Source organism: Rhipicephalus microplus, chromosome 7 (genome assembly GCF_043290135.1).
Source record: "Rhipicephalus microplus isolate Deutch F79 chromosome 7, USDA_Rmic, whole genome shotgun sequence".
In the NCBI taxonomy this organism is placed as follows: Eukaryota; Metazoa; Arthropoda; class Arachnida; order Ixodida; family Ixodidae; genus Rhipicephalus; species Rhipicephalus microplus.
This window is the reverse complement of record NC_134706.1, coordinates 169,982,395-170,001,739: the sequence shown is the minus strand read 5'-3', so window position 1 is coordinate 170,001,739 and position 19,345 is coordinate 169,982,395. Positions and strand designations below refer to the sequence as shown.

The following is a 19,345-nucleotide window of genomic DNA, read 5'->3' as shown; positions in this document are numbered from 1 at the left end:
TTTTTCATTTTGAGTTTTCATGTATTGCTTTAAATGGTTGATGAGAATGTTATTGTGGCACAAGAATTCTTGTCTGTGATACTTGGCAGTGTTTATCACTCAGAAGGTGGACAAGAGGAAATAATTCTCCACGCTTTGTTTTGTGCGCTTCTATCTGAACCTTTCAAAACGGCTTGTTGAATGCTTGCATGTACAGCATCATGCCGATTGGACAGCTATTTGCAACGGTACTCATGTCTTGCAAATAAAATGGGCTCAATTTTTCATTTTGAGTTTCCAGGTATTGCTTGAAATGGTTCATGAGAGTGTTTTTGTGGCACAAGAATGCTTGTCTGTGATAGTTGGCTGTGTTTATCACTCAGAAGGTGGACAAGAAGAAATAATTCTCCACGCTTTGTTTTGTGCGCTTCCATCTGAACCTTTCAAAACGTCTTGTTATATGCTTGCATGTACAGCATCATGCCCATTGGACAGCTATTCGCAATGGTACTCATGTCTTGCAAACAAAAGGGGCTCAATTTTTCATTTTGAGTTTCCAGGTATTGCTTGAAATGGTTCATGAGAGTGTTTTTGTGGCACAAGAATGCTTGTCTGTGATACTTGGCTGTGTTTATCACTCAGAAGGTGGACAAGAGGAAATAATTCTCCATGCTTTGTTTTGTGCACTTCCATCTGAACCTTTCGGAACGTCTTGTTATATGCTCGCATGTACAGCATCATGCCCATTGGACAGAAACAAAAGGGGCTCAATTTTTCATTTTGAGTTTCCACGTATTCTTTTAAATGGTTCATGAGAGTGTTTTTGTGGCACAAGAATGCTTGTCTGTGATACTTGGCTGTGTTTATCACTCAGAAGGTGGACAAGAGAAAATAATTCTTCACGCTTTGTTTTGTGCGCTTCCATCTGAACCTTTCAAAACGTCTTGTTATATGCTTGCATGTAAAGCATCATGCCCATCGGACAGCTATTCGCAATGGTACTCCTGTCTTGCAAACAAAAGGGGCTCAATTTTTCATTTTGAGTTTCCAGGTAATGCTTGAAATGGTTCATGAGAGTTTTTTGTGGCACAAGAATGCTTGTCTGTGATACTTGGCTGTGTTTAACACTCAGAATGTGGACAAGAGGAAATAATTCTCCACGCTTTGTTTTGTGCGCTTCCATCTGAACCTTTCGAAACGTCTTGTTATATGCTTGCATGTACAGCATCATGCCCATCGGACAGCTATTCGCAATGGTACTCATGTCTTGCAAACAAAAGAGGCTCAATTTTTCATTTTGAGTTTCCACGTATTGCTTTAAATGGTTCATGAGAATGTTATTGTGGCACAAGGATTCTTGTCTGTGATACTTGGCTGCGTCTACCACTGAGAAAATGGACAAGAGGGAATAATTTTCCACACTTTGTTTTGTGTGCTTCTATCTGAACCCTTGAAAACAGCTTGTTGTACGGATTCATGTACCGCATCATCCCAACTGAACAGCTAATGGTCACGGTACTTATGTCTTGCAAAGAAGAGTGGCTCAAGTTGTTGTTATGAGCTTCCACTCATTGCTTAAAATAGTTGACAAGAGTGTTTAGTGGCACAAACTTTCTTGTTCCTGACGCATGGCCGTGCTATCACAGAGAAGGTGCACAATAGCAAATAATGCTCCACGCTTTGCTTTGTGCACAAGATGCTCATGTGCTGTGACATGAGTATTGTTACAAATAGCTGTCCAATGGGGATGATGCTGTACACGTAAGCTTGCAACAAGCCATTTTCAATGGTTCAGATGGAAGTGCACAAAACATAGCGTGGAGAATCATATGCTATTGTGCGCCTTCTCTGTGATAGCCCAGCCAAGTATCAGGAGGAAGAAAGCTTGTGCCACCAAACACTCTCATAAACCATTCAAAGCAATGCATGGAAGCTCAAAACAGCGACTTGAGCCACTTTTGTTTGCAAGACATGAGTATTTTGACCATTAGCTCTTCAGTTCGAATGATGTGGTGCACGAATATGCATTGTTTGAAATATGTTATCTGAGTAATTGTGTGACACAAACTTGCGCATTTTCTGCTTGCCTGTTTTGAGTTTTCTTTAAAGACCTAGAAAACGTCATTTGAAGACATCTCTCTAATTTTATTGAGGGACGTAATCTTGCAGTGCCATGCAAGCATGGTTTAAAGAAAACGTTGGTGTAGTGTAACTGCAGAGAGAATTCATTCTTCAAAGAATTGAAGAGAAGTGTCTAGTGTTAGCCCTTTTTATTTACTTTAAGGAAGTATTACACTCATAAAACAAAACCAAGAAATACCTTGTGTCAAGCTTGAATTTCCGTAATATGATGGCAATTGAGTCTTATAACTTGTGAATTCTTATGCGTCACTTTGATATCAGCATGTTAATATTGATTAGCACTCATGAGAAACACTGGATCCTACGCCAGCTAGGAGTCACATAGAGAAGCATACTGGTTTGTTTCTTGTTTAACTTATTATTAACATGACTGTTAGTATATATTACTCATTTTGTTTTGCACACTTATGCATGGGTGTCAGTAAGGGGAAAAAATTGGGGTAGTTGTCCCCCTCAAGCCTCACTAGCACTTGCACCCACCCAAGCTATGGCTGTGCTTTCGCCCTACACCAGCCATTTTCACCCCTCAAGAGAGAATCCTGCCGATGACCATGCACTTATGGCACCGATAATACAGTTGTGTGAGAGAGCTGATCTCAAGGTGTGTGCTCCTTGGTCATGCGGCTTCGCTGTCTGCGTTGGAGGGGTAACCGATAGATCGAAGACGAGAGAGTAAGCGCGGAGTCTGTAGATATCAAGAGCGACTGCAGCCTCGTTTGCTTCCTCAGTCACACAGGCTGTCTCCCCACTCCTCGCTTTCGTTCCTTATGACTGAAGTTTGTGCACATGCAGTGTGGCAGGCTTCGATTGTCCTAAAGTGGCTGTAGGCGTTCCGCTTAGTTCGCGGCTCCTTGAATGCACATAGTGGTGTGCGTGAAGCTTGAGCACTGGCAGTTTTAGTGGCAACATGTAGCGAATTAATGTTATGTTTCTACAACTGCGGAGTGCATGTGGCTGCAGTTAGCATTGCTTCAACAAGAAGCTGCGCGTTGAGTGTGCGTTAAGTAATATCGTAATCTTCGTAGAATTTTTGGTTAGTAAAAATGGAGCGTGACTGGAAAAAGTACACTAGAAATTGTCGTGGCTAATACGAGAGGGATCACTTTTTGGCCACGGGGTGAAGCATGCGCTATGACAGGAATCAGTGACTTACAGCTCTAGAAACATAAAAAATGTGCTAGCCATGTAAAATTCTAGGAGTTTGGTTAACATAAAAGTTGCTGAGGGATGTGCAGGCCAGTCTCGTGCGTTAAGCTGTCTCACGTTCTAATTGTTCTTTTTAAGGAAGCTCCACCTTATTCAAAACAGAGCTTTACGCATAATTTACAACTTAGCCAAAGATAATTCTCCACAGCTCAGCTGTTTTTACACTATTACTTACGCTGAATTCTGGCATATGCATATACAAGATAAAGAATATATTAATGCTTACAGATACAGTAAGGTCCGCTGAATACTCATCTATGTAACACTTACGGTTCGTGAAAAATTTCTAAACAACACCACACACTAATTACAGGGCCCAGACGAGAATATCTCTACCATTACTCTGTGTATTGAACAAAAAATAGTCAAAATCTCGCAGATCTGCGCTTTATGCTTTCGTCGTTAATCTAGATTAACACGGACGAATTTTATTTTTTATGTGTTTTTTTCTGTTGGTCTCCTCGAAGTTGGGTGTACTGGTCGCGTTCTTTTGGCGATTATGTATGCTTATGTACGCCAGTTAACGTATGCCGTCACGGCATGCTGCTGAACAATAATCAGCTGGGAAGCTTAGTGAAGTTCAAAAAAGCTTTTTTTTTTCCACATGCTCTCCGCTGTAGGTAGGTCCAGTTCGTTACTGCGTCGATGAGATTCAACGGGATCATCGCAGAATGCTTAACTGCCATTTGCATTTTTGCGCGACCGGATGTTTACGAGCCATAAGACAACACCACCTGACAGCCGCACTACGGAAGCCAAAATACAAAATTTTGGTAGCGTGAAAAAAAAATCTATTGAGACCAATCAAACTTACTACATGCTTTTTTATGCGCGCAAAAAAACGTGAGTTTATGAATTTGAAATTGTGTCAATGAGTTTTCTCTTTCTCGCCAGCTTCGAGTTTTTTTTTTTTCATTGTAACTGCGGGAGAGTCGGTTAACGACAAGCGGCCAAGACAAGCCCATTTCGGAGTCATTCGTCGTCAATATGGCGCTTGCAGGTTGTGCGAAGGGGTTTGTTGCTTGTCTTGTGCTACCGGATTTAAACGTTTCCTGTGTGCAGCCTCTATGCCTCTTCGAACTGTGCGGCAGGTGTGAAACAGATGTGGTTCAGTAAAACCGTGAGAAGTCATTTGAAATGCGGGGTGCACCAAAAGTCACGTTCGTCATTTGCGGAGACGGTTACCGCGCCGTTGTGGACAACCTCGAGAAGTGCTTCATATCGCTGAGCGTTGCCGATATGGCAAAAAAGGCCATTATCGGCAAAGTGAGCCGGGTAAGGACATCAAGAAGAGCTGCTATTACAGGGATGTCCACCTTCTTTGAGGTGAGTGTCATTTTATTTTCCATGACGTTTTCGCTGGCGTGCGTTTAGGCGAACAAAGGAAGGCACAACGAAAACATGTTTGAGTGCGTGTGTGTTTATTTTTTATGTGGCACATTTTATCCGTGTGTTGTGTATGTTGGCATGCTGCACCTGATACCGCGCGCTCGTGTCCCAGGGGATCTTTCGATCGCAATCATGACCGATCTGGATCAAAATGTGGCAAGGTTCCATTTGGCGTTGCATAAGTGGTTGCCAGACTGGAAGGGTGGTTGTTGCCAGACTGCCCAAAATGTATTATGTGCGGCTGCACAGTGACCTAAGTTGTAGCTGGCACTGTTGATCGCGATCAAAAACCGCATTCGGGTCGGCCCTGATGGGGCTGGAAATGTCCGGTGTGACACTGGTAGAGTTAATATTATATGAACAAGTTGACGGCGCTATTCCTGATGGCAAACCTGCACTACATTGCATTTATTTATTGTTCGCATATAATAGTCACGCATTCGACGTTTTCATTTGTGTGGTTATTTATAGTAGCCTGCTCTCCAACTTTATGTGTTCTCTGATTAAACTATTTTTACTGACCTCGTGCAGATGGAGAAAAAAAAACGACTCGCCGTGCAACACAATCTTTTCTACCAGAGTGACTGTGAAAAGAACGTCAGAACTTGGAAGGTAAATGTGGTTTAATAGTATAACTTATTTTAACAACATATACAAAATGCTAACTTCCAATGTCCTGGTTGCTTTCACAAGCCGCACGTCTATACAATAGTCGCTCATTCATGTACATTTGTGCTAATTGGCTAGGCAAGGGTCACTCATTCTATGTTGCAATTTTTTTTTTTCAAGTTCTGTTCGGTCGTGAAGTAGTAACCAGAGCGAAAATGAAGACTGCTTAATTTGAAACGTTTAGTACATATACAAGCTACATCTGTACATATTTGCCATTTTGATTCAGACATTTGACAGTGTGTAGCACCAACTCATTAATTTATTTATTCACAATACTGCAGCCCAGCATAGCCCAAGCTGTAGTGGAATTGCAAGAAAGGAGAATGGTACAGAAATAATTAGTAACAATACTGGCACCACACGTAAATACGTCAGTTTTGCCGGGACGATTCTTACAAAGAAAAAGAACAGCACTAATAAATAGACACCACACTTTTGACTTAGTAATGTAAGAGTCTCAGTGATTTAGTATTCAGCACAACAAATGTTGATCAAGGGCTTCATCAGAACTGTCTGCCTTGCAACTTCCTTTACTCTCCGCCTAGAAGTTCAGTAAGCGAGTCTGCATCAAGCAGCAGAGCGAAGAACAGGACTGGGTGAAAGCACAGGCCTCCTAGCCAGCATTTCATGTTAGCAAAAATATGGCAATCAGAGATAGCTAAGTTGAGTCTGTATGGTGTTGGGTGACTGAACTTCCCGCTGCTTCCTCTGTGGCCCCTTGTTGTCATGAAAAAAAAAAGACAGTGTCTTATGTCTCTCTTTGCTTATTCTTAATTGCGCTCTGTAGACATTTGAGAGTTAGACCTACAATACTGCAGTGAGGGTCATGCCATATCCCATGAATAAGTGAGGCATAAACTTGCAAAGGCTCATGGGATTCATGCCATCTGCACCAGCTACCATTTAAATGGTTCTCTGTGTGCTGCATCACTCCTTGAGTATTGGCGTTTATCCGTGTCACTCGCTTTCTTCATGGTAACCCGACGCATATGCTGCAAATTTCTAGCACACAATAGCATGGCCGCACCTACGACTGACCACAAAAGAGAAGCATGTGCTGTAATTGCCAAATAATATTTTCATTTGAAGTGGCAAACAACCGACTGTATGTGCTATCACAATTATGTGTTTTCTTTTAAGTGGCGTGGCCTTGGTTGTCACGTCTTTCAACTAATTTTACACTTGCATAATAATGCACATCACTGACTAATGTGCTTATTTTTGCGTGTTTGCCTCAGTGAGGGCACTCAGCTGTTTTTGCATTTGCAATTGAAACACTCTGTCGCTGTCTCAGATTGTTGGATATATAGTATCTTGTATCAACGTTCACCATGTGCAATGAGTATCATATGTTACTAAAACTACGTGTTCAGCGGTGACGGCCTGGTAAAATGTTCAAATGTTCATGAATGACATCGACTTTTATTTAGTAAAGTCGAGCTCTTAGGCGTTTCGGCATTGCATCGTTTTTGTGAACAAGCTGGTATAGGCGATGCTCCCCTCACAGTCAGGCACCGTGTTTGTTAAGCCTTGTTACCTGTCCTGCTCGCATGTGCACCAGATCAGGTATGAATAAATTTACTACGTAATGAATGCTTGGAGGAACAGTTGAAATCACTAGCAACACATTGTATACCTGTTCTATATATAGAATAGTGGAGCGCCCTTTCTTGTCTACATAGCATTACTGACACATCATTTTTTCCAACTGGTACGAAGTCGTCGCCTTCTTGACCACTACTAATTGTGTATACATCACTGCAATTGGTGCCGTGGATTCCACGGTGTCACCCCTGGCATGATATCGTGCGGCTGATGGCTGCTCTGTCTTGCTGTTTTCTGTATCAAGCTCAGAGCTGGCTGCACGTTGCATAGCGGCCGTGCATTTTAAAACAAATGCCGTATGCTTGTCGTAGCTGTGTAGATAGTGATTGTGGTTGTGCTGATGAAAACTACACATCCAAACGACTTTTGTACTTCAGTCTTGGCGCCCTAGGTTCTCTTTCGACGTGCCAATATGTTGATGGCACGTAGTCAACCTGCCTTTGCTTGGAGCGCCTGTACGTAAATACCGAATGTGTCAAACGAAACCATCCATGCAGGATTGTCGATAAATATTACTCACCTTACGCTAGACATATACCACTCACCATGTCTCTCCACAAAATTTTCTTCAATTTTCTATCTTTGTTCCAAGGGAATCTGAACATTTTTTCCCGTTTGGCACTATTTTTGACAGCTGCACAGCCGACTATGATTGTGCAAATGACTAGATTTCAACACAATTGAAAGAAAAGCCCTGTCTACGTCTCCAAAAGCGTGGCCAGCGAAACAGCGGGTCACGAATATCTTTAACTAGGAGCCGATGCAGATGGCAAATCTCATGAGTCTTTGTGGGTTTAAGCCTCACCTATTTTATCAAGGAAACACCACCATTTATCTCCCCAAACACAGCAGCCATGCACTTTTCTTGGAGAAGGTTCACTTGAATTTCTTTGCGCTCATCGGAATGCTTCTGTTTGTATTGCACCTTCAGTTCTGGAGTACATCATGGTAGTGCCAGAGAAATGTCAAAATGGCACCCGTTTATCGTTTTGTTTTCATGACCAGTCAGCATTTTAGGAACTGACTGCACGCAGTTTGCAGCACTAGAGTCTCACTCTGTGTCCAACCATGGTATACCATCTGTGCTGTATTGAGCTGACTGTAATATTTTGGGAAATGAATTACTCAGCCCAAAAATTCTGACCCCATGATTTTACCGAATTATCTGATCCGTTCAGTCAACAAAATCATAGTTTTACACTTGCTTCATTCCGAGTCAGTTTGCATTGTAAATATTGTACATCATGCTTCTAATTTCCTACACTATTGCAGTGCCTTGCTGTCATGTATTGAAAGTGGTGCTGTACACATTGCTCAATATTCGATGAATTTCAGCTGCACTGCACTGCTCAGCACCCTGAAATTCAATTCTAGCACACATTTCACACTTATCCGAGGCATGCTTACATGGGTTTTGCGTCAAGAACTGAAAGCTGTGACCTCATAAGATAGACAGGCACACTAAAGAAATCGTACAACACATATGCGTTGCATCATGAAATTTTAATTGCTTTTTATTCGGAGGCCAGTTTGATTTTGAAAAATATAGGCATTGTATTTTATGAGCTGAAATGTAGCTCCGGAGTGTCAACATGCCAAAGCAAGCTTCTGAAGTTATACTCATGCTGACTGTATGTTTGTTACGTTCATGAAGCAGTTAATTTTGTAATGATTTGCATAAATTCATGTGGCTAAATCACTGCATAAACATCAGTCTGCAAATATGATGTGCAATTATTGCATAGTTATAAATTAAGGAGCACATGCAGCTGTTGCGGTCAGCAACACAGCAGACAGTATGATATTCAAGTGAATATTCATGGCTACCTATGAAGTAATATATGACTTAGTAAGGTAGTTACTGCAACTCTAGTCTTGAGGTACGTGTAACTGGAAAGTACAGACTTTGTAGTATGTTGTGTTTATCGAAAAATTCTCAGCAAGTGCTCCTGGAGAGTGAATGATAATTCGACAAGGTTTGAAGAGTAGGCTCTTGCTCAGTCATCGGTCAATATTTAACGTGGAAGTGGAAGAATCACTGAGAATAAAAAATGCACATCTGTGCGTGTACTTAAGCACTTTCTTGAATGCCCATGCATACACGGCTTTATTTCGCATTCACTCGGCAAATGAAAACAGTGAAGATGGTGGTAGAGGAGAAGAGGCTACTTATTTAGCACCTCTATTTAGCAAGAAAGTAGGGAGGTGCTTGCTCTGTTAGGAGAGCTTACTCTGGATTTTATGGCATTTAGAGCGTCTCTACTGAGTGGTAATATTTTGGGTTTTATATACACTCCCAAGACCCCCCCACCCCACCCCTCCAAAAAAAAAAGTCGCAGAAGGCAGCGATTCAAGAAAGAAAAAGAGCCCTGTAGGATGGCTCTGGCAATTAGAAGCTTGTTTGATTGAGCCTCATCCAGAAAGAGAAAATTTTTACAATGGAACGAGTGGATTGAGCAACAAATAGAGGCTTTGGAGGAGAGGAATGGCAGACTTCAGAACCTCTCTCAGTCATAGGTCGGCAAACTCCCTCACAAGCCGAGTCACTCAAACTCGGATTGGGCCATAAATGGGAATCTGAATGAGCCATATGTGCAAATACATTTTGCGATTGAGTGAGCTTCACTTTTTTTTTTGGTCGGCCTGTGCTTTCAACACACCTTCGACAATTTAAAGATAGAATTTTCGGTGAGCCTGTAGTTCGCGCTCACTTCTTTTTCATTCATCTATAGTTAACACTGGCCCATCTTCCCTATGTAGGTATGGCCGAAGCTAAAAGGAACATGTTACTTTACGCCTGTATGGTAATCAACAAAATTTTTGATGTGTTTACGAAACAAATGTGAGTCCAGCTTCTTGTCCCCTCTCGATGTTTTTCAGCATGACATTATATCTCGCCTAGTACCTAGTCTATTGGTGGCCATAATGCATTTATGTTGTATCTGTTTATCACTCTCTTTAGCCCCTGAGCTATGTTGTGAATGTAGGTAGTACCCACGACACACCCTTCACATGCTACGCTTCTTGCTTATTATGTTCACAGAAGTCCAACATAAATCTCTACCAACAAGCTCAGCTGTCCATTACTCTAAGTTGCAAATTTCTATAATGTAGTGAACATTCTTTTTCATGATTTCTTAATGCCTATTATCTGTCACCCCTTAGGTTTCAGTGATATTTTCCAGGTCAGGCACCTTCGGCAGAAACACTGCAGCTGCTGCTACCACCACCGCGACCTATACTTCACTTCAGCCATTGCTGCATCACAACCAGTATTACAACTTCTGAGCCGCTACCACAGTCCTTCCCAATGATGCCTCACCTTGACAGGGCTTCACATGCTTCAAGAAGAAGCTGTCAGGCAAGTGTGTACTGTTAAGAAATTTAGCTTTCAATAGCACTGATGTTTTCAATGGGCAGAATAATTGACACGTCTGCCAACTTCATGCTTCTTGAACAGGGTTGAAACTACGTGTGTCTGTCAGTGTAGGGAACCAAGTTTATGCGAATTTCAAAGTAGCTTATTTTTATTTTATTTTACAATATTGCAGGCCCCTTCTCGGGCCAATGCAGGAATGGGTTGAACTTGAATACACAAAAATGTGAGGAAAATAAATCGAACTTATGTACAAAGCAAGTAAGAGCAAGAAATATGCACATTGTATAGTATACAGGTGTTCACATAAGTTCTGAACTCTGTTCATAAATTTGACAGAAGAGCAGTTCACTATATTAGCGGGCAGCATATTCCCTTGCTACAGAACTAAATAATATTTGTAAGGGTTATGTTATTAATTTTGTGTATGAAGGAAGCAGGGTAAGGAAACGTTAGAAGAAAGTACTTTTTCATTGTTTACTAGATATGAAAGCAGATTCTTTTTCTACAATTTTCGTGTACCGTGCAATCCTGAGCGAGTGCTCCCACTATGGTGAAGGTGACGAGAACTGGAGGGGGGGGGGGTTCTTGCTCGGTCTTGCATCAAAAAAATCAAGATTATGGTGAAAAAGTCGCATGTGCTTCCAACGAAACTGATACACTTTAATAAGTATGCATGAATTCACTATGATTCTGCAACCTCGTTGCGCTTCTAAATAAAGGAAGTGAAGGAAACTACAGAAATGGCAAAAAGGCGGGGGGGGGGGGAGTGCTTGCTCAGTTGTTCGTACATGTTTTAAATATCTTGAAAGAGAGAGGATGGAACTTGCTTATGTGGGGGCGCTTGCTTGAGATATTACAGTATTGTCCTCATCCTGCGTATCTTTTTTTAATCAACTGAAAAAAGCGACCTGAAAGCAAATGGCCCTTTTATATATGGTATATTTGTAGCTTATTTTCTTTCTAAATTGACGAAAAGCATGAAGTTTAGCATTTTTTAGCAAAAAGAAAAGGCTGTCGAACTAGTGTTGTTTAAGCATTTACCGAAGTCAGACACAGTGAAATAGATCAGGTGGCACAGTAAACAAAATAAGTCAGCACAGAAAAAAAAATGTGCAATTTTTATTGCATAAGTAGAACTCCATCTTCTCGAAATGGCATCTTTTGTTATGTCATTATGATAATTTTAAAATGGCAAAAGATGTCATGCTGATTGTTTGTGCACGTACTCAAGCAACACATGGTGGTGTACTGAACTGAACTTGATCCTTTAGAATAACTTTCATTTGATCTTAAAGAAAGTGTGCAAAATGTCCAAAATTATGTACAGGAGCAAAAAAATGCAATTTTTTAAATAAAGTAAACCATACTTTGGTTCGGTCAATAGAACGCAAGGCTCTGAACAAATTAGTATAAACTTCTGGTTGCTATCATTACATGCTCAAAAATGAATACAATAGGGTAAAAAATACGTGGAAGTCTGGGACTTGCCGGTCTTCTCTAATCAACACAGTGCTCTGAAGTAAGGCAGTGTTTACATACACCCGCAGAGCTGTCATATTCAATAATGGCAAAGTAGATACATAGAGCAGAAAAGTTATTGTCGCTACCCCTTAATTGGAGGCAGTGACCGGGTAGACTCCAATGGCTGACTTAACATCCCCCAAAATGCACTGCTAAAGCTTGAACAGTTTAACATCAGGCCCTTTTAGCAGGGGTGCAGCAGCTGTGCCAATCGCGCCAATTTGATACAATTCCCGATTGTTGCACCGAGCTGGGCCAAACCCGTGAAATTGTTAAAATTGCACCACGCTGCGCCAAAATACCCAGCCAGCCTCAATTTTTTTTCAGGTGTACTAATTGCGGTGAGCAATGCAGACCATGTTGGCCACCTGCAGCTTTGCACCATCACTAAAAGCGTGCAAACCCGAAGTAAACTGCCTAGAATATACCTAAAATAATCTAGCCACCCACACTATGCTCGTGAGACGTGATCGACCTGATAAAGTAACAACACTGCATGTCTATCGGTCCGCTGACCACAACAGATACGTATCGGCGGGATGGCAGAACTTTAAAACAAAAATGTGTTGCACCAACCCTTCGCGGAAAATGTAAGTTCTCTTGCCAGAAACGCGGATATGGCTTAATAAGGCTTCGACGTGCTGTAAATGCCGGTGTTGATTACCTTAGCAGTGGCAAATAACAAATTTTGGCTGGAAGCTGCGTCCTTGCCACGGTCTTGGCGATAGATATCTAGTACCGTCGCCGGGGCAACGGGGGTGTGCCGTTGTTACTTTATCTGGTCAAACTCGTCTTGCAAGATAGCCGAAGTGGCACATAGCCCCATGCTGAAAAGGGTGGGTGGGAGGGGGGTGGTGAGCGGTAAGAAAATTTGTTGACTTTCGTTCTAAAGCTGCTTGAGTCACCTTTGCCGCACTAGACCGGTGCCTGCGAAAAAGCGTGTTGAGATTTACAAGGGGTTGTTCGCGATACTGGGACACTTCACATCTTGCTCAGTTACTTATGCGTTTGTACACCATTAAATTCTGAGTACCAGTATAATTACTGACGTATAAATAAGCTACTGTCAATCATTTGAAGCAGTGTGTGACATTTATGCTTCTCTACAGAAATAAACTAAATTGTGCGCCAATTTTTTTTTCACCACCTCTACTTCTCGTTTTTACGAATCTTCCAAATTTCAAGCTCACAATATCGGCAGATTGATATTGAAATTCTCAGAGTTTGTCAATTGATTTAACAGGTGCAGTAAACGCTAATATGGACTTTATCATTGGTTCCTTAGCGAGGTGGTTCAAAATACTATCTTCATTGAAATAGTAGTAAATAGTATGCTCACACTACATAATTTAGGTTATGTTGAATTGTTTATACATGTTTTTTCTCTAAATGTAAGCCACCTTTTTTTATAGTGCTCCAAATTCGCTATGTCATGATAAAAACGCATGTGCTTTTTTTCCATAACCAGCTCCGAACTTGGAATTTAGTGCTCCAAAAGTAACATTTTGCTGCTCCAAAAATTGCTCCAAATGCTATTTCGGCTGTTGTACCCCTGTTTTAGCACGCCAGGAAATGCTGGTTGGTGTCCTACGATAAAGTCTTAGCTCAGAGTTTTGTTACAAGCACGAAGCAATGAAGGAAATAGGAGCAAATGGGAATGCTACACAAAGATTAGCACTTAACTATTCAGATTCCATTTCACAAAACGAAACACTGGTTAAAGTCAATGTCAGTGCTGCTGAGAGTGAGTGGGTTTTTGTGCTGTCGGTAGTCTCAACGAATAGAAAGTGCTGAGAGCACACCACGTAAACAAGCCGTGTAGTGATATTTATCCAAATAGCACGCACCAGCACTCATAACTGCGCCCTTATGTTCAATGGTAGCAGCTGTTGAAAGTGTTCATATAATTGCCATTGCAATATTTTATTCTACATGAATGGCTAGTTAAATCACTGGACAACTCAAGTGGGTTTAACAATGATGGTGAGACAATCATCAAGTATTACTCATCGCAAGCATGAAACTCAGGCACTCCAGAATATTCAATCCTTCAAGCAATGATTTCATCACCAGCCCGACTAGTCCCTCCATGTAGACTGCAGTATTGACCAGGAGCTCCCCTGCTGCAGTCGGTGAATACTTGTTACTCCTCAGTGTCGAGACTCTCTTTCAAAACACCTCCTCAGTAACTGCACAGCATCATCTATAAAATCTTCATCATAGACAGACTGACTGATGCCCTATTAAGGTGCTATTAGGAGCTGTTTTGTATGCAAAACATCACACTGCATTGTTTCAAATTTTTTCTGGTCAGTGTTTTTCTCGGCAGCGATGTAAGATGGTCGATGGTACTACTTAATAATGTAACACTTCTCTGGACAACCGAAGAACTCTTGTATATCATAACACATTGCCTTACCAGCTGAACCACTTCTGCATTTACCCCGTCTCTGCGTGCTTATATTGAGCAGCACCCTGCATAGGTTAAAAAGAAATCTGCGAATCATTCACACTCACTCATGAAATATATTTTTTCCTTAGGCCTTACTAGTGGACTCAGACTCGCTGCTCATTGCAAATCTGACAAGTCTGGTGAGTAGACTTCCGAGTCCGTTAAAATATGATGATCTTTTCCACACATGATTTCAATGCTCCTTAACAGCAATGTGTTGCATAATTGGTGCTCCTGTTGATGATCTTTTCCACACATGGTTTCAATGCTCCTTAACAGCAATGTGTTGCATAATTGGTGCTCCAGTTACAACCTTTCAATCTCAGACCTCTATATAGTGACTGCAACCCAGTAAGGTAATCTCTATTCAAAGAGATGGCACCTCAGATATTTTATGAGAATGTCCCGGGAAGAAATTCACAGGAGGGCATGTCAAGGAACCTCGACTCCCCCCCCCCCTCTTGTAGTTCTGGCGTCTCAGCTATAAATATTGAGTCGGTGCACAAATGCTTGTGCATTGAGATATGTGTGAGCTGTGAAAACTGAGAGCTCAAGGCGCGATTTCATGTGGAGGGAGGCCGCTACACTGCCACGAGACACTGCAAGGTGCCAGCTGGAGCACCTATTATGCAATATATTGCTTTTATGGAGCACTGAAACTATAGGTAAAAAAGATAATCATATTTTAATGGACTCGTAAGTTGACTTACCAGACTTGGTCATTGGTCACTAACAGCACAAAAACCCTTCACTCTTGGGAGCACTCACATTTGCTTTAACCAGCGTTTTGTTTTGTAGAGTTAAGTGAGATTGAATCCAAAAGAGGTTACTGCTAATCTCGATTCTCAATTGCTATGATTCTTGAACAAGGGCGCCAATAGTTGCCATTCGCACCCTGGTTCGAGGAATATTGACATGACTCATCCATGCATAGCAAAACAAAGGCAAAGCCTTGAAATGAATAAGTTTCTTGCATGCTTTTTTCATAGCACTGTAGCAGCTTCTACATGACATTGTGTCCTGAGTTCTCATTTTTTGGGGGGGCTTTTGCACCAGCATTTGGTGTGAAGCATGCTGGCTATTGCGCGGTGCCTTCTTTCAGAGGAGGGTGCAGGAGCATGCATGCTTCAGAGAAACAGCTGTTGATTGCTCGTGTAGCTGCAAAGGGCTCATTAGGGGCTATGCTTGGGGGCTTCTTTTTTAATGCTGTTTAAGTGCTCATTTGTGTCAGCTGTGGTTGCATGCTTGTGTGGAAGCACCTTATTTTATGGCTGGCTTAACTATCCACTTTTTTTGCTTTTTGGGGGGCAGCACCCAGGGGGGGGACTGCCGCTTACAGTTCTGGCCCTCATAAATAACAAAGTGGGCAGCTTTGCTTTTTTTTTAATTTTTGTTTGCTGTTGATGCATTAGTACTCATCTCTACCAGTTCCACGACATTCCTCATACAGCCTGAATATGCCATTTACACTCCTGCAGCTTGCACTTATCTTTTTTATATCCATGTACTGTATTTGCTCACATAATAATTGTATTTTCTTCATTTTTGGACAATTTACTGATATAAAGGTGTGGTTTGTACAGTGGGTAAAGTTTTGGAACAGGTCGACTAAATTTAAAACTGGAAGCTGGAATTGTAATGACTACGTTGTGCCATAACAAAACCATATCAGGTTGAAGAGTTCCTACCATCAAGTTACAGGCACATGTTCGCATTGCCTTGTAATGAAGAAGCCCTGAAAAGCCTTTCCAAGTAATCATCAAATGTCTTCATTAGAGAAACTTAATTCATCTCAAATCGACTGTTGCAAAAAATCTTGCAATCTGCGAAATACTAGTGGAGCTACAGGAATTCGTCACATACTTTACGTGCTTTCTTTCACCTTTCGTTCGAGTGAGCTCACTCAAAGCCACGCGGGAGGGGATGACTGCGGGACAAGAAGCTATGCCTATTTATCAACGTGCGTCCTGAAGTTGAGCTCTTTTATCCCCACCCTTTTTTTTCCTTCAAACATGGGGCTTCTTCTCAGTGTAATCACGAACATGTGCACGGGCATAAGGCAGCCTCCGGTTGCGGTTGTACACATTGCACTTGAAGCGCAGTCAGTTGAATTTGGAGCCTTATTTGTTTTGGGGAAACAGCGTTTTTCAGGTGACTGATAATAAATTATGAATTAAAGGCTGCGTGTTGCCCCATCATGTCTGTCTCACATGCTCTCAGGTGCCTCGACTACCCTCGGCAGCATTTTCTGACCATGCTCGAAAAGGGTTGCTGGGCCACTTAAACTGCTTCATGGAGAGTGTTGTGTATACTATACTGAATTTGTGAAAGAAATGCCCATTTTAGCATGCCTAATTCCTGTATATCTGCCATCTGCTACACTTTATAAGAACAATTTGAAAAAGATTTAAGTGATGACAGTAGATGATCGAGGCCCTTAAATTGCTGGACATTAAATGTTACCGTCAAGGCACTCAAAGAACAGGAGGAAAAGGTTGCTCTGGTGCAAGTGTGCCCTTAATTGGCTATGCTTTATATGGTTTTGCCTGCTTCAACATCATCAAAGTGCTTGAAGAACAAGAAGAATAATTCTCTGTGGCAGGAGTGTGCAATAAAATGCTCAACTATTTCTGGTTTTCCCACTTCTCTTGAACTTTATAGTATGTGTGCCAAAGTAAATTCTAATATTGAAGTGTGTGTGCAAATTGAATATTTTTCTGAAATTTCTCGAATGCTTCTAGAATTTTTTCAAATACTTCATGTGAAATTCTAGAAAAAGTTGGAGAGGCTTCCAAAGTTTATTCTTATGAGATGAAAGTCTTCCTTTTCGCAAAATTGATAAGTGTTGGTAGGGTAGCGTTTCCTAGTTGCCTTTTAAAGAATAATGCAATGCACCATTGAATTTATATATGCACAGATGTGTTCATATGCATGATTTCATGCAGCCAAAGAGTTGATCACATTTCAGGTCAAAAAGTAGTATAAGTAAGCCCTTGTCTCTGCCACACCTATCTTCTCCTTGTTAGAATCAGCCTTTTCTAGAGTCAGTAAATTTGCGACCGTAGCAGAGCCAGAAATTCAGCTTTCATGCAATACGAGTGTGATGAGGTGAAACATATTAAAAATTTGGAGGGTCCCTTTCAGTCAGACATTGACTCTATTTTTTGTCTCTGGTAAGTTATAATAGTTCAAATAGCAAAATTTGCCGTACGAATTGAATCAAATAGCAAATATTATTCAAAAGATATTCAAAAATATGAATATTTGCGTACCCCTACTTATTGTTTACTTCAAATTTTTACCCCATTTTTCGTTCTCAGTAGAAAAGACATGTGCCCTTCTAAATGCTGTGCTAAGGCCACAGATCACAACTCATGCACGTGCCTAGAGCTCCACGCATATTCTTCTGTGAGACCTTCTATTTAGCTGTTTGAATTCGAAATTGTGAAACCTCGTGGATAAATTTTCACTATTGAAACTTCATTTTTTGAAGTAGTTATGCTAGTAAGTTTTAAGTGTTAAAGCAACAATTTGAGGGTGAGTGTAACGATGTTAACTCCCACACACAAGAAAGAAGGATAACAGAGACATTTTTCCCCTGCAGGTTCATTTGAGAGGCAGAAGAAGGAGCAGTGGGCTTGGCTGCGGTCGTAATGCAAGGAGGCTACAAAGCTCCTGTGGAGTGTCCTTCAGCTTCAGAACAAGAGCCTCATAGTAGCCCCGCATTGGAGTATTTGTGCATCAAGAGGACAAACAAGTGCCCCTGAACGGGGCTCTGACAGCGAGAAATTTGGAGGTTGTGGCTAGTGATTATTGCTTAAAGAGGTACTGACGCAAATTTTTGTCTTGCAATATTAACATTGTTGACAGCCTATTAGTCACTATGTGGTGGATTGCTTGCTGCAGCATGGGACAGATGGACAATTGCTGTCTGTTTATTACAGACTAGTTTTAGCTTGGCACAGCTCTGAGAACACGAGCCAGGGAATGCAACAAATTCCAACTAGTGTGCTAAATGGTACACATAAAACGGGGCTTCCAGGTGTAAGTAGCACTTGCACAGCAGGTCTATCAATATTGAAAGTGGACGGTGACAACCGACACAGTAATCAAGGCGCTGGGGCAAACAGCTCCCGCTCGGCGCTTCTGGCTTAAGAGATGGCCCACCATGGCGTATTGTTCTTCTTCCTTCTTACACACAGAACACTGACGCACTTCTGTGCTGCCTGCGTTATGTGCTCACATTGTTTTGCTGCTGCATATGCAGCACAATGTCGTTGTCGTCAAGTTGATCGTTCTCGTTCGGGTGCAAAGATTTTCTTGAGGCATCCTCACGTTCCACATGTTTACATTAGGCATGAACACAGCAGTCGCTGAATAGTAGCCTGCTAGCACAAGTGTGGCCAAAAGCAATAACGACTATGATGTCAATAATGTAGCTGTGCCAACTCTGAGCTCGGCAACAATGGTGGCACCTGGAAGTTGGGACTCAGCTTCAGGTCACTTTCAGTGATTCAATGATGCGAGATGTGGCATATAGCACTGGATCAGGCACGCAAACTTTAATATTCATATAATTGGCCGTCTGAGCTATAATTGTTCATCCAATTTGTAGATATATGTACGTTCAAGAGAATCAATGTCGCAGGCTATATTAGCCACAAAATTTTGTGTCAGTACTCTTTATGGTATTTTGCTTTATGTTTTAACTTACAGTTAAACAAATAAGTAAAGAATTTAGTAAGTTATAGTAATCATATAAATAAATTCGAGGATGCAAAAATATTTGTCTTGTTTTTCTCAAATGTCCCGACACTACACTACGTACAACACTTCCACCCGTTTAGTCTACTGTACTTTCGAAGCACCATTAAGTTGCCTATTGTGGCATATTCATATTTTTTACACTATAAACTGGTATAGCCTTATTACCATGCTTAGACAAACATTACTTATGACCCTTACTACTTGCCCAAAGTAACCGGGGTTGTTCTGCAGAA

At 41.4% G+C, this 19,345-nt stretch overlaps 1 protein-coding gene across 2 annotated transcripts; it reads left to right on the top strand.

Annotated features, from left to right (window-relative positions):
* The first annotated feature begins 4,231 nt into the window (after positions 1-4,231).
* Positions 4,232-19,130, top strand: LOC142767709 (uncharacterized). 2 transcript variants are annotated; one of them, XM_075869923.1, is made up of 4 exons: positions 4,232-4,653; positions 5,248-5,328; positions 10,159-10,358; positions 17,950-19,130. In XM_075869923.1, exons 1-3 carry the CDS (start codon positions 4,465-4,467, stop codon positions 10,279-10,281), a joined length of 393 nt encoding a protein of 130 aa, XP_075726038.1. In that variant the 5' UTR covers positions 4,232-4,464; the 3' UTR covers positions 10,282-10,358; positions 17,950-19,130. The 2 variants fall into 2 exon arrangements, with proteins under 2 accessions (XP_075726038.1, XP_075726037.1); XM_075869922.1 differs by having other exon boundaries at positions 4,233-4,653; positions 10,159-10,354.
* Positions 19,131-19,345: the final 215 nt, after the last annotated feature.